Source organism: Lontra canadensis, unplaced genomic scaffold (assembly GCF_010015895.1).
Source record: "Lontra canadensis isolate GAN:19392208 unplaced genomic scaffold, GSC_riverotter_1.0 scaffold25, whole genome shotgun sequence".
Lineage (NCBI taxonomy): Eukaryota > Metazoa > Chordata > Mammalia > Carnivora > Mustelidae > Lontra > Lontra canadensis.
The window spans coordinates 4,172,918-4,188,087 of record NW_022631019.1 but is presented as its reverse complement, the minus strand read 5'-3'; the positions used below and the strand labels follow the sequence as shown (position 1 = coordinate 4,188,087).

The window sequence follows — 15,170 nt, the reverse complement described above, 5'->3', positions numbered from 1 at the left end:
TACGATAAAGTGTTGAATTTTGTCAGATGCTTTTTCTGCATCAATTGAGATGACCGTGTGGGGTTTTTTCTTTTCATTCTCTTAGTGTAGTATATTATATTGATTTGTGCTGAACTATCCTTGCATTCCAGGAATAAATGCCACTCAGTCACGGTGTATAATAATCCTTTTAGTATACTAAATTCTGTTTAGTACTCTTCTGTTGAGAATTTTTGCATCAGCGTTCGTAAGGTTTTCTTCTGCTATCTTTTTCTAGCTTTGGAATGAGTTTGGAAGTGTTCCTTCCTCCTCAGTGTTTTGGAAAATTTGGAGAAGGATTGAGATTAACTCTTTAAATTTCTGGTAGAACTTGCCAGTGAAGCCATTAGGTCCAGGGCTTTTTCACTTTGTCAAGAAGTCTTTGATTAGTAGTTAAAGCCAGGCTGCGATTCCGGTCGGTACTGTGTTGGGGTTACCTGCAGACATGTCCTGAACACAGTCGTTACGTCCATCCCTGAGCAGGCCGTGTTTGTTGATGGTACTTTAAACAGTATTGTCTTTTTAAGTTTGTTTTTAGATTGTAGAAATAAATTGATGTTTGTGTAGTGACCCTGTACCCCATGACCTTGCTAACCTCACTTAGTAGCTTTTAGGTAGGTTCTTTATGATTTCCCATGTAAGTGATGTCTGCAAATACAGAGTTCTTTTTCATTTCTAATCTGTGAGCCTTTTATTTTTGTGCCTTATTGCAGAAATTTCTTTTTTGTATCCTGTAGCATGAAATCCAACCATTTTAACAGACCACTAAACTCTATGGTCAGGTCACAGAGGACCTTTTCACTGTGAGTTTTATGATCTATGAGGTTGAATTTATAATAGATTGACTTTACATTAAAAACAGAACCAGGTGGGGGCGCCTGATTGGCTCAGTGGATTAAGCCTCTGCCTTTGGCTGTCATGATCTCAGGGTCCTGGGATTAAGCCCCACATCCATCTCTCTGCTCAGCAGGGAGCCTGCTTTCCTGTCTGTCTCTGCCTGCTTGTGATCTCTCTCTTTGTCAAATAAATAAATAAAATCTTTAAAAAAAAAAAATGAAACAGATGATTGAGATGATGAAACTTTTCAGACTTTTTTTTTTTTTTTTTAAGATTTCATTTATTTATTTGACAGAAAGGTAGTGAGAGAGGAAATTCAAGCAGGGAGAGTGGGAGAGGGAGAAGCAGACTCCCTGCTCAGCAGGGACCCCACGTGAGGCTCCATCCCAGGATCCTGGGGTCATGACCTGAGTTGAGGGGAGAAGCCCAACAACCGAGCCACCCAGGCGCTGCAAAACTTTTCAGACTTAAAAGCACAATACACCTCTTTATACAGGATTTTAGAAATGAGTGTGCAGCTGTAGGTTTCATTTTTAATGATATCACAGATTTTGAAATAATACCAGTTTTTTATGATAAAGAGTTTATCATTTATGAAATATCGACCCAGTGACCTCAGCTCTTCAGTTATGATGAAAGGTCCAATCTAACCTTCTCCTGAATGTAATATTTATTAAAAATGAAACTTCTCATTTCTATTACTTAATCGATAGCACATTAAGTCATTTATTAATATGATTACAGAAGGTCTTTCAGATTAGATATCCCCCCTCCCCCTTTGTCATCTCATTTAATTTTAACAACTAGGAAACAGCAGCCTAAGCTAGAAGTCAGCGGGCCTGTCTAATCATGCACTTGTAACTTATGAGATGCTGGAAAGAACGATTGAAATTGGCAGAAAGAAAATAACCTGTAATTGCTGTTTAGGAAGGAACAAGCCCCCTTTACGTCATTACGTGGGTAAACCTACGTGGAGGAGATCTGTTTTATTCAGTTAACTATTATTTGCTTAAAACAATGAGTTTGGTACAGGGCGCATATTGGCCAAGTGTGGCAAGAAACGCATTGCATGATTGGTGTTGGCAGGGAAAGAAATCAAGGGTAAGAAAAAGAAAAAAGACCTGCAGACACAGGAATGTTGACTGACGTACATGTCTTCAATGGAGTCTCGTGTTTTTTATTGAAACAGAATGTATATCTAGAAGAGGGCGCGTGTCGTAAGTGTGCAGCTCAGTGGATTTTCACAAATAGGGACTGCTTCACGATTGAGCGCTCCTGCCAGCCCGTGCTAGAGTGACACCTTCTCTCTGATCTGTTCTGCTTTCCGGGGGATACTGAGCTACTCTTGGGGTTATGATAGCTGGAGTGATCAGATCCCTACTGTGAGCACAGCGTTGTTGAGCACTGTACGGGTCTTAACGTCCTTTACTCCTCACAGTGACCTTGGGGAGAGAGGTACTAGTGTCCACAGCTGCAAGGTGAGAATACAAAGAAGGTTTTACAAGATCCACACTTTGTAAGCTGTGCTCTGTGTCGGGCACTCTGCGAAAGCCCCGTGTGGTCACGCTCTCATTCCGTTGTCTCCCCATCCCGGAGACTTTCTCCCTTTTGCGGATGAGCAAGCTAGGAGTCAGAAAGCTCATTTGCCCCAAAAGCCTGTGTTCTTCACCAGTAAACTTGGAGGTCGGTGTGTCACCACAGAGGAAATCTTGTAGGTGAGCAGATGGAGAGAAAGAGGGAAGGCAGCCAACTGCAAGTTGTTGGACAGTATAATTCTCAGAGGCCGCACCAAAGAGAACGAACGCAGGCAGGGGAGCTAGAATGGGGCAGAAGTCTGCCTGATTCCAAGAGGACAAGGGATACTCAGTTAACAAGGTCTTTGACCCTCTTCAGGGAGCTGCTGATTTAAAACTACGTGTAGATGAGCCTCTGCCCAAATAAGCAGTGAAGGTCTGTGTCTGGTTTAAAGCACAGGCTGAGGGGCTCACAGATAGCTCTTTCTGGATAACAGATCATGTGAAGTCAGCTGGAAAGGCCCAGAGAGGTCAGCCAGCCAGCCACCTCCTTCCCAGAAGAAGAAGCAGTGGGCCTAGAAGTGAAGACATTGTCCAGAAGGCACTGAGGGGCACTGGGCACGTGTGACTGACACATCTTACCAGTCACGTGCACAGTCTTCCTTTGGAGGCCTCCAGAATTTCTTGTTTGAAACCTCTAGTGGGGGAGCTCCTGGGTGGCTCAGATGGTTAAGCGTCTGCCTTCGGCTCAGGTCATGATCCTGGGGACCTGGGGTTGAGTCCTGAATCGGGCTCCCTGCTCAGCGGGGATCCTGCTTCTCTCTCTGCCTCTCTCTCTCTGTCTCTCGTGAATAAATAAATAAAATCTTTTTTAAAAAAAGAAAGAAAGAAAGAAACCTCTAGTAGGGGAAACCTGGGTGGCTCAGTCGGTGAAGCGATTGATTTCAGCCGAGGTTATAATCCCAGAGTCCTGGGATCAAGCCCCGAATCGGGCTCCCTGCTCAGCGGAAAGCCTGCTTGTCCCTCTCTATCTGCCCCACTGCTCCCCCCCCCCACTCGCTCACTCTCTCAAATAAATAAAAGTCTTTAAAAAAAAAAAAAACTTGCAGTAAACATGCTCAGTGTTGCCGATTTTCTGCCGTCTGAATAACATACTCATATAAAGTATTTAAATTTTGTGCCAGAAATTACTACTAAAGTACATTAAATTTTTCCTTTTATCCTTAGTGGGAAAAAAAAACTTCATGAGTCCTGGAATTGGAAGATACTGAAAAGTTGTAGAAATTACAGGAAAATATGCTCAAACGTGTTTCCTTGTCACCTTGATCCCTTGATGAGTCCCTGTGGTGGCTCTCCCTGCCGATACAGGCTCTGAGACTTGGTCCCAGGGCTCTGCCCAGATGCCTGGTTTTTTGGCCCCCTCTGGCACGTTGTCGACAACCCAGAAATGGGCTTCTGTGATCAAAATGGTGAGGGAGTTGCCTCCCAAAATAAAATGTTCTTTCTTGGGGCGATCATCTGGATAGAGCTGCCTGTTAAGCATCGCCTCTGATGGACCAGAATGGTCCCTGAGGCTGATACAAAATCAGATCTAATACTGCCTAAAAAACAGGCCTGAGGGGCCAGCCACATAGGTAGCTCAGTGTGCTAGGGCCTCTGAGGAAGGTTGTTCCTGCAAACTTCTCAGTGGCTGTGTGCCAGGCAAAGCAGAATGTGGGTTTTGTCCTCACCCCCATGTCCCTCCCTTCTGTGTGGCTGAAACACGGAGTCCATTTTATTTACTCCGTGTCATCTCCTCCTCTCATGGTGCATGTTCTCCCTCCAGCTGAGGACTTGTGAGGACTGGGGCCTTGGGGGCAGGGGGGCGTCTTTTGGATTTGGGAAGGAGGGCTTTGGTTTCTGCTGTAGGGTAGCAAAGGATTTTTGCCTGCTTTCTGTGCTGCCTTTTGGAATTAGAAGTTGAACCGGGGGCGTGTGTTGGCTTTACAGTTTTATTTGTCTTTGATTTTTTTATTTGTCTTTGATTTTTGTTGGAAAACTGCGTAAGATGCATGGCATTGCTGTCTAGTGGTGTATAGCTTTTTCCCTTTCTGAGCCAATTTTCTGTTAGGAGTACTTTGTTATGATTTATTTCAAATAACTTAGGTTAAAAAGTAAGCGGGTCTCTGACGTTTTTTGTTTCAGCTCAGAGCACAGTGAACCAGTATTAGAGACACATCTGATTGCAGCATTTCCCAGCAAAACACAGTTGCTATTGATGTCCATAATTGATCACTTTATTAACTGGGGGAAAAAGAAGCCTTATTGAAGCAATAAAGCTTAACTTCATTATGTCCCGGGTGCGGAGAGCAAACACGTTGGAAAGTGGCTGACAGGCTCCCATTTCAAGGCTGATTCTGATAATGATAATATTTAAGGAGCATTGATTGTTCTCTAATTGGATTTTTCTTTCCGTAGGCCTCTTCTGAAGAGTTGAAAGCCGCGTACCGGAGGCTGTGTATGCTTTACCATCCCGACAAGCACCGAGACCCCGAGCTCAAATCACAAGCAGAACGACTGTTTAACCTTGTTCACCAGGCTTATGAAGGTCAGCGGAGGGCTTGGCTTCCCGCGGACGCCCTGGAAGCAGCTGCTCGATTTTTAAGAGACTTGATTTGTAGAGGACAGAAAGAGAGTCCTTAGACGTGTATAAGAGAGGAGGGTTAGGTCAGTGCTTTTTTACTGACAGGGTCCTTTGAAAGAGCAGTATTTTGCTTCAGAAATCAATATGTGTCCAGTGAGTGGGAAGCGCGAGTGCGGGCAGAGCAGCGGACAGGCTGGGCTGCGGGGAGCACTGGGGCAATGAGTCGCTCGCTGGCTTTCTTGTAAAGGGAACTCGTAGTAAAAGGCTGATCGCTGCCGACAAGCCCCCTTTGTTCTCTTGTTATGAGAAGATGTACGAGAACATTTTTTTTGGCCCCGATTTTATTGGCTCCGGAGCATTCAGTGAAGGAAAGGTTCTAACAGAAGGAGAACGATCTTAAGGCCAGCAGGGAGTAGAGTCACGTAACGCAGGGTTTTCTGCTTACATCTCAGGTACTAGAGAAAGAAAATTCTGTAATGTCATTGGGTGTAAAACGTTCAAGTCGCTGATAGGTCCCCGGTTTCTGCCAGAGGTGGAGGCGAAGCTGTTGGTCACGCGGTGGTGTTGGTCACACAGCGGCGCAACTGCCCTCAGTGCCCCGGATCGTACACTTCAAAGTGGCTAAAATGGATTCTCTGTTATGCATATTTTGCCACAGTTTTAAAAAGAAAGATTAAAAAATATTAATTTACTCCTAGGACACACACCAGGTAAAACAGGCTGTTTATTCCAGAGCCATTTGGTCATTTGCTCCTTGGTTAGACCAAAAATTAGTAACATGTTTCTTTAGAGAATAAAGACTTCTCGTTGCAGTCGTAAGAGCATATGCTGTATTTCACTTAGTGGTTTTACTGTAAAATTAGATTTTTCTGAGGAGGAACACTCGGGCCGTGGCACGTGGCGTGAGTCTGGCTCAGTGGCGGGTCTTCATCGCCCGTAACTCCGGTGAGACCGCTTCCACGGCGTCCTGACCAGGAGCCTGCTCCTTCTGTCGCATCCAGCGGGCTACACGGCCGTGATACTTTGGCTCTCCAGATCACCCGCAGCCCATTCGTGCGGGTCTAGAGATTCAGGGAAGAGTTAATAGAAAACTCTGGCGGAGCTGGTGGAAGCGCTGCGGCGGCAGAAGAGCCGGCCCCGGTGTTCACCCTAACGGGGAGAGCAAAGCAAAGCCGTGAATAAGTAATTCCCTGTGAAATCCTCGAGAGCAGCTCGAGAAGTCTGCCTCCCACGTTTTCCAGCGGTCAGCATTTCTTTCTTCCCCATTAGATTTGAATATGGATAGAATCATGTACATCGTTTTTTTAATTAGGCCTAAAAATACATGGGAAGTCTCAAGGGAGAGAAGGTTCAGAGGTCTTGAACAGAAACTGGCAGAGGAGAAGAGGAATGACCGTTCGCTTTCCTGACACTTGTGTTCATTCGGACATCCTTCCAGGGCTTCGTCCCTCACTGAAAGACTTTGATGTACTGAGTTAGGTGACATGGGCCCCACCATAGTGTCAGGTGTTTGTGTCCTTAAATGATTTATAAAAAAAGGAAAGATTGGGTAAAGAACCTGTCTTCGGAGCTAGTGAGACTCTGTAATAGAGCAAATAATAAATCAACTTTTTCTACAATCAGAGCCTGTCTGAACAGGCTTTAGAGACTGGAATGAACAGCCCGGGCACGTTACGGGCTACGGCAGAAACTGAGCTCTGTTAGAAACAACTGTTCTTTAGGGACACTCGGAAGCAGCCTCCTATAAGGTGAACCTCACAATTTAAGAGTAGCTGAGACACAAAAAATCCAGTATTTCTCATTCGTGTCCACCTTTGAGCACATCCTAGATCAGATCTAAGAGGCAGTTAGGAGGAAGGACACACGGGATGGAAGGTTGGGGCTGGATAGGGAGGAGGAAGAGGTGAGCTTACCAGGTGATGTTGCCTCCAGCTCCGACGGGAGAATTCCGTGCTCTCTTAGCATGTGTCATTCTGAATTTGCAGTGCTCAGCGACCCCCAGACCAGAGCCATCTATGATATATATGGGAAGAGAGGACTGGAAATGGAAGGATGGGAGGTAAGAGAAACTGCGCATCCTGTGTCCCGGAAGAGCCCTCCAGCTCCACACCCTGTGATCGTGGGTTGTAGAATACCGAGAGGCGCCAGAGTCCCATCCTCATTGTTCTTTTGGTCTCAGAGGCTGAGTTCTAGGCTCAGCTGTGCCTCTGCGTACCGCTGTGTACCTGGGCAGGTCAGTCACCCAGCTTGTCCTCAGTGTCCTGACCTGTCGGGTGAAAAGCTAAGGGCGTAGATGCTGCCAGTAATTCCTAACCCCAGGGAGGGCCCAGGCCAGTTGTGGGGTTGATGGAAGACCGTTTCTGCAGAACACAGTTCTGCCTTCACCTGCATTTCCTGCGGCCCCCCTCCCCCGCCCCCCGGGCGGCACGGTTCTCTGCCCTCTCTCCACCCCAGCTTACCTGCAACCCCGTCTGGGACGTGTTCCTGTTGGTCACGTGCTGTGCATGTGAAAGAAACAGAAGCACAGCACAGATTTGAACGGCCGGGCTAAATGGCCCTTCGTGAAATAAGCTCCCCCCGGCAGCCAGGCTGTATGAAGAGTCACAAAAGTCACACAATTCTGTGCTCCTTCACGCCACCTCCGCCCAAGCCTCGTGCACGTCCGCGCTACCATCTGCAGCAGGAAGGCCCGAGGCTTGAGTGGGAAATCGAATATGAGAATTAGCGGGAAAACTCTTAAGTTGCTGTAAGAACATGTAGGTGTTAGAATTTAATTTCATTAAAGAGACTTGGTTCTGATGCCCGAGAAATGGTGGGAGGCTGTTAGCGTTAAATTGGCCTTCCCTGGCTTCTATCTCATCGCATAAATTACAAGGCATATGCAAGGGCATAAATTACCCTTGAAGTTCTCTCGGTACGTAATCTCGAGCTGGAGGCCTCTCTTCTAACTAGTATTGGAGCCTTCTCCAGGCCTTTGGAGCAGGAGTGCAAGAGAAGCCACACGGGTTCTAGTCCCTTGCCACTGCTGCTTCGTATTTATGGCCACTTATGGGCCATCTTCTGCCTGTGGCCAGGTTTTGGATGCCCACGCAATAAATTGTAGTTGCTAACATTTATAAAAATGGGAGGTTTTACATAAATATCCAGTTGTCTGTCTTCTCTTGGAAAAATCGGAAAATCTGGTAGCAGCATATCTGAATTGTCCTGTGAGGAGCCTCCCCCGTGGGCGGGCCGTGCTGTCACCATCCCAGGGCTTACCGCCTCCTGTCGTCTGACCACTGGCCCACCCTTCGTCCGCGTGTCCCACCTGGCTCCAGCGGGCGTTTGGATTCTGACGTGTGGCTTGATGGAGGCAGCAGCGCTTCACGTCACGTTAGTTCCTTGTAGCAAAGTGTCAGGTCCGATAGCTTCACATTTTTCCATTCCTGAAAGGAAAATAGAATCCCGTCTTTTTACTGACTTTCTCCTCATCCTTTGTGCACATGGTCAAGCTCCCTTGTGTTTTGAACACGTGGGTCAGTTGTGGTTTGGATGGGTGCATTCAGGGCCCCTGAAAGGCCAGAGGCTCCCCCTTTGGAGTCTGGGTGGTTAAATCCCAGCACCATCAGCCCATCTAATGGAGTGGCGGGGTAACGCCTTCCTGACAAAATACTGCCTGGTTTCCTCTCGCCAAACCAAATTATCTCCCCATTAGAAACAAAGCAAAACCACACACACAATAATGATTATAAAAGTATGTAGGCAGTCACAGATGGTGAATGGATAAGCTTTTCTATTCATGTATTTTAGTAAGCTACTTTATAAGGAAATTAAGTTCTCATCGATCAGAATTGGCTTTTTTTTTTCATTGATAACTAAGCTTTTTTGCATTTTGCTTTTTTTGCATTGATACTAAGCTTTCACTGAAGATAAAAATGCCTTCAAAGAAGAGCCCATGAAGATAACTCCCCGATATTTACTAAGAAAGGTATGGGTGCCTGACATAGGATAGAAACGGAGCCCGTCGTCCATGTCACACAGGAACGGTCTCACTCCAGAGCATTCTGTGTGGCTGGCGTCCTGACTCCTTCAAGGAGACCGTCGCACCCCTGCTGGTTAACGTGCGGATTCTCTGGCTTCAGCTGAGTTCCCTTTGCACTGTTGCTGGTGTTGTTCAACTTTTAAACTTTTCTAATTGCTGACAGTATCCGCTTGCCACATACCTGTTAGTCTGACCATACAGGCAGTGGATGAGGAGGGAGGGCACTGTCAAAACCATAGCACCTGAGACGCCTTTAGTCCCGAGATGTCAGAGCCCACCTGGCGGGCCCTGGGGAGGAAACCTGAGCTTGTTCAGGCTGCACAAGATACAAGCCCTGCTTTCAGCCATTAGTCCGTTTCAAGTTTTGTTTTGTTTAGTTTTAGAGAGAGTGAGAGTAAGCAGGGGTTTGGGGCAGAGGGAAAGAATCCCAAGTGGTTTGCATACTCAGCACAGAGCCCGACAGGGGACTTGATTCCACGGCCCTGAGATCATCACCTGAGCCGAAATCAAGAGTCAGATGCTTAGGGGCATCTGGGTGGCTTAGTCGGTTAAGCATCGCCTTTGGCTCAGGTCATGATCCCAGAGTCCTGGGATCAAGTCCTGCATCGGACTCCTTGCTGAGTGGGGAGCCGCCTTCTCCCTCTGCCTGCTGCTCCCCCCGCTTGTGTGTTCTCGCTCTCTTTCTCTCTTTATGACAAATACGATTTTTTTAAAGGCAGCTCAGATGCCTAACCAGTTGAGCCACCTGTGCTTTTGCCCTTTTTTTTTTCTTTTAACCTTCGAGAGGCTTTGTCATTCTCCAGCAGGATTCCGAAGGAAGAAGTGATCGCCACTTGTGAAACCAGCCATTTTAGTTACCCAAGTTGGTTAGTAGTGTTTGTGCAATACCCATGTTGAAAATGAACTTGGCTTGAGTGGCTAGCTTCACCTTTGAGCTGGGAGTGCTTGGTGGCATTGAAGCTGGTAACCGTGAGCCGGTGGAGAGGAGAACCCGTGATTCAGTAGCACTGGGAGATGTTCCATAACGTCCTTTGGCTTACACTGCCCACGGTCTAGTTTTTGTCCGCAGGCCCTGCCGATATCCACATCTCACTCTTCCCTGTCTCCTTGACGTCCATCTTACAATGGCTACGCGACAGCAGCCCGCATTAGGCAGAGCTGCAGTATGGTCAAGGTCATGAAAACAAAGACTTAGAAGCTCTCACAGACTAAGGAGATGGGATGGCAAAATGCAAGGCCAGAGCCTAAACCGGATCCCAGAACACACAAGGGATGTTAGTGGAAGAGTTGGTGAAATCGAGAATGTCCGGGTTCCTTTCCTTGGAGTGCTCTAGGGTTGGCTTTGAGATTTGGCCGCTGTCCTGGGGCTGTGTGAGGTGTTAACATCGGGGGAAGCTAGGGGAAGGGTGTAGGAGAACTTCCTGTACTGTCTTTGTAATTTTTCTAAAGTTCTGAATAATTTTCTAAAATTGTTCCAAAACCAAAGTCAAGTAGCTGGACTCGGGATTTTCAGACCAGACAACCCCTCAGGAATCCTGTAGTCTATCCCCATCACTGTGGCAGGGATCCGAGGCTTAGAGAAGTGACGTGACCCTCCCCACACCCCTGAGGCTGCCAGGAGGTTAGAGGCAGGGTGGGAGAGCCTGCCTTCTGTCCTTCTACCACGCTGCCTTGCTTTTAGGGATCCCTACCCCCTCTTCCACAAGGCGGCTCCGTCTTCCTGGCTAGCGCAGGGACGGACCTCATTGGTGAATGGACAGTTAAGGTGAACGGGACAGGTGTGTAGAGTCAGGGGCTGCACGTGATCTGCCCTGTTAACGGAAAGTGTCTGGTATTCACCAGCTGGCATATGGTTCTGGGCACTGTGTTCCTGGGTACGTCTATCTAAGGGTAACTGAGATGGAGGAAAGTGACGTGTGGCTGACTCGGTCTCCTTCCCTTCTCTGCCGTGGTGCACTGCGTGTAAAGGGCAGAAAGGACAAACTGTGTCGGGAGCCTTGGAAGCGAGACTCTGCCCTGCGCTACCCAGCTCGTCACCGCTCTGGAGGTGCCAATCGTCTTGACTTTGTTGTCCGCTCTAATTATGCACCAGCTGTTTGCCAAACCTGTGTAAAATTGACTAGAAATGGAATGACTTCACGCGTTTGGAATATGTGCCTCTTCAGCTTCTCACAGAGTATGGCAGAGAGAGGGATTTACAGCTATTAGTTCAGTCAGCAAAGGTCAGACAGCTCTAGAATTTCTAAAACAAATCTTGTTTTGCTCTGGCCTCTGCAGAGCCTGACGCTTTCCAGTCTTTTAACTCCTGAAATCTTACAAATCTGTGTATTTAAAAAATATCAGGAGAGAGGCATATTCACGGAGTCTGTGTTGCTGGTTAAAGCTTGGCTTGTCAAACTTGTGCTTTGTCTGCAGTATCAACACCGGTGTCCCGCTGGACAGAGTATTATTCGGTGGGAAACCTTCTCGTCCAGGCAGAACAGGCAGGTTATTCCGGGATCCGTGCGGCAGGCGCTTCCCATCCAGACCCTGCTTGACCTTGGTAGTGCAGCACTTAGGTCACCACTGGCAGGTTCCACAGTCATAGGCTGGGATTCAGAGGTCGTGAAGAATTTCTAAAATACTTTAAATCCTTTTTTCCTGATCTTTCTTGATCTTCATGGTTAAATGGAGTAGTTGGTAACTTCTATCTCCCTGAAGCTCTTTGGCTTTTATTCTCTGTGCTGAAGGGAGAAGCTGGTGGGAGACAGGGATGCGATAGAAGCTGAAGCCCTGAGCTTCCCTGCCCCGGTTCTGCCCCTGGCTCAGTCCGGGGTAGGGACGCAGGGTGGGTGCTCACGCCTCAACTGCAGAGAACCAGCGGGCTGAGCCTCTGTATCCGTTCAGTACGACCGAGGACGGTGCTGGGAGGCCACAGAGCAGTCACTGGTGCCACTGATTTATTTGTTCTTGGATGATTTTTATGTTTTTATTTTAAAACTTCCTTTAAGAGAACTACTGCCGCCTTTTAGTAATTCTTGGTTGTATCAGGTTATGAGAGGAGAAAACGTTTTCTTTATTTTTTTCTCTTTACTTCCAGAGAGAAGTAGTAAACACATTTCTCAGTGGTTTTTTTGTTTGTTTGTTTGTTTTGGATAAGCCAGTTTTTATATTACTTTTTCTTTAATGCTGAATAATAAAACCAAGGTACACAAAACCTAGACTATAACCCATTTATGTGTTAGAATACACATACACACACGTATGTGTGCACAGACATGTCTAGAAGACACAGAAAATACACATACACACGCGTATGTGAGCACAGAGATGTCTAGAAGACACAGAAAAAGTCGATGTTAGCCTGTGGGAGGGATGGTGGGAAAGAGGGTGCTATAGGCAAGTTGCACTGTTTGCTTTATATCCTCCTGTACTATTTTGATTTTTTGCTGTAAGTGTGTATTTTTTTAAACAATTTTTTAAACTTGTGATTTCCAGGATTGCTTCTTCTCACATCACCTCCCTTTTTAGCTGTTCTGTGAGCAGCCTCTCAAGGCTCCTCTATGTTTCTCCCACTGCTACAGGCAATGTGCTCTCGGGGCTTCCCCCCGCCCAGCTCCTGACGCTGTCCCACCCTGATCTCGGTGTTTCTCACAGGCCGTGGCATCTTGGACCCTAAAATCACATGGTGCAGTTTCTTCTTTCACAGATATGGGGCCTTAGGCCCACAGTGGCCTTCCGTTGCCTCTTGGAGATCTCTGCTTCATGACGTGCTAAGAAAAGCCGCAGTGGGAGGCTGTATTTCCTCATCGATCTGACATCATTGTGTGGCCCCCAGTGTTCAGGGGGTCTGCCCGTCAGTATGAGAACTGTGGGTGCAGAAGTGCACCCGACATCCTACGTCCTCAGGGTCCTATCGTACTGTAGTGCGGAAGGTTGCAAAAAATGCCCAACCTGATGGCTGAAGACCCCTTGGTCCAAGCCCAGAAGGCATCTCTAGCGATGGCCCTGGCGCGCTGGGGAGAGACGGTCGGGCTGTGTGGGCCCCTTTGCCCTTTGCTTCCGTCTTTTAGGTTTATTGTCTGTGCTGGGACCGTTGGGAAATTTAGACCATGAGACTTTAGGTGATGTGTTCTTGGGGAGCCTGGGTGACCCAGTCGGTTAAGTGTCCGACTCTTGATTTCAGCTTGGCTCATGATCTCAGGGTGGTGAGATCGAGCCCCGAGCAGGGCCCCAGGCTGGGGGTGGAGCCTCAAGATTCTCCCCCTCCCTCTCGCTCTGTCACCCCCTGCCCCAACACTTGTGTGCGAGCTCGCTCTCTCACCCTGTCTCTCAAAAAATAAATGAAAATTTAAAAATAAGGTGATGTGTTCTTTGTAAGGTTCGCGCAGCCTCGCATCAGCTACTGAAACCAGGGAAGTCGTGCTTCCGTCTCTCCGGAGAGCTGAGGAGAAGCACGGCCGCGGGGACAATGAGGGCAGAGCTGAGTGGGTGTGACCGTGAGCCTCGCCGCACCAGGGCCCGTGTCCGCAGGAGAAAACCGCACTGGTCGTCGCTGGCGTTGTTAAGTCCTGGGGAAAGGAACACGACCCCAGGCCACACGGACTCGCCAGTTAACCATGTCAGCTCTTTGCGTCTGTCTGCCTTGCTTTCTGGGTCCTTAACTGTCTCCTCCTACTGCGGCCGCAGGTGGTGGAGCGGAGGAGAACGCCGGCCGAAATCAGGGAAGAGTTTGAGCGGCTGCAGAGAGAGCGGGAGGAGCGGAGGCTGCAGCAGCGCACCAACCCCAAGGTGAGCAGGCCCGCGCGAGGACGGCGCAGGGCGCGCAAGGCGGGAGGCCAGCCCGAGTCCGTGGTGCTGCTGGGGTTGGTTGGTTGGTTGGTTTGTTTTTAAGGTAGTAACGTACAAAACTGGTGGAACAAAGTTTTGTTTATCCGGGTGGCGTCTTTTTATGGAAAGCAGCTCCCGGTGGCTTTCAGCAAAGCTGTGGCCGAGGACCGAGAAAAGGGTTTTCAGCCGTGTGCAGGGCGGCAACACTAATCCCATGGTTCCCCAAAGCCAAGGCGACATCCCAGACAGCAAGCAGCACAGGCGGGTCCCCGAGACCCTTCCCTGTAGTCGAGCTGCCCGCACTCTTGCTGGGTGACAGTCAGGGGACACTTGCTGTCAGGGAGAGGGCGGCCACCTGACCACACTGAGGCAGCTGGGTTCCCTGCATCGCTTGGGACATGGGACACTTCCAGACTGCCTTGTGCAGGGGCCTAGGCTTTTATCCTCTCCGGACAACAGGGCCGTGAACACCAGTCACTGGGCTCTTGTGGCAGCGACAAGATGACCCCCTTTGACTCGGTCAAGTCCCCAGGGGAGTTTGAGTCCTGTGACCTAGCAACGTGCCTGAGTCTGGGAGCTACTTCTCAGTCCCACGTACCGCATCTCTGTCCTTTGGTTTGTTAGGGAAGTGCGTTCGGAGTCCGTGTCCCAGCCCTGCGGCAAATGGGACGCGTCAGTCAGTCAGAGGTACCAGATGTGCAAGTGGCTAACCAAATGCGGCCCCGCGTTCCCATTCAGTGCGTGGGTAAGCGGGGCTCGGCCTCCGTCAGCGTGACCAGGGTGGCCTGGCAGGCGGCCGGAGCGTCTCCTGAAGGAAAAGAACAGATGCTGGTGTACAGCTGGGAGGGGTGATAATACGAACTTTTGATCAAATATATTCCAGAAAGTGGATTTTTTAAAGATTCCCACAGCAGTTAGAGGACTGTATATTCAGAACACTGCCGTCTATTTGAAGCCTGCATTTCAAAGTATATTTATAAATGCCCACACCTCTCCTTTCTACCCAGCCTCCCTGCAACAGATGATGGCGTCAGTGGTGGCGAGCGGCTTTTGGTCACAGGCTGGTGGAGAATTGAAACACCGGCCAAACCGACTCAGGGCGGGTGACATAGTTGAGGGCACTAAAGATCTCGGGGGCGCCTGAACCGTGCTCATGGGGGACCTTCGCGGAGCCAGCGGTCAGGGCCGCACACTGTGGGGAGGTCTGGTTTGAGGGGTCGGCGCTGGCAGATGGAGCGAGGGCTGGGGAGATGGGCTGGGAGCCCGGCGGGAGCACGCTGTTGCTCTGGTGTCTTTGCTGCGCTGGCTGGAGCTCTGCCGCATTCAGAGCAGCGAAGGGGAAAGAGAA

At 48.7% G+C, this 15,170-nt stretch overlaps 1 protein-coding gene across 1 annotated transcript in view; it reads left to right on the top strand.

Annotated features, from left to right (window-relative positions):
* Positions 1–15,170, top strand: part of DNAJC11 (DnaJ heat shock protein family (Hsp40) member C11) — a 69,603-nt gene that overhangs the window by 17,554 nt on the left and 36,879 nt on the right. The window contains exons 2-4 of the mRNA XM_032863297.1: positions 4,827–4,956; positions 6,978–7,051; positions 13,682–13,783. Of these exons, the coding sequence (XP_032719188.1) occupies positions 4,827–4,956; positions 6,978–7,051; positions 13,682–13,783 (306 nt within the window). The remainder of the gene's footprint in view (positions 1–4,826; positions 4,957–6,977; positions 7,052–13,681; positions 13,784–15,170) is intronic.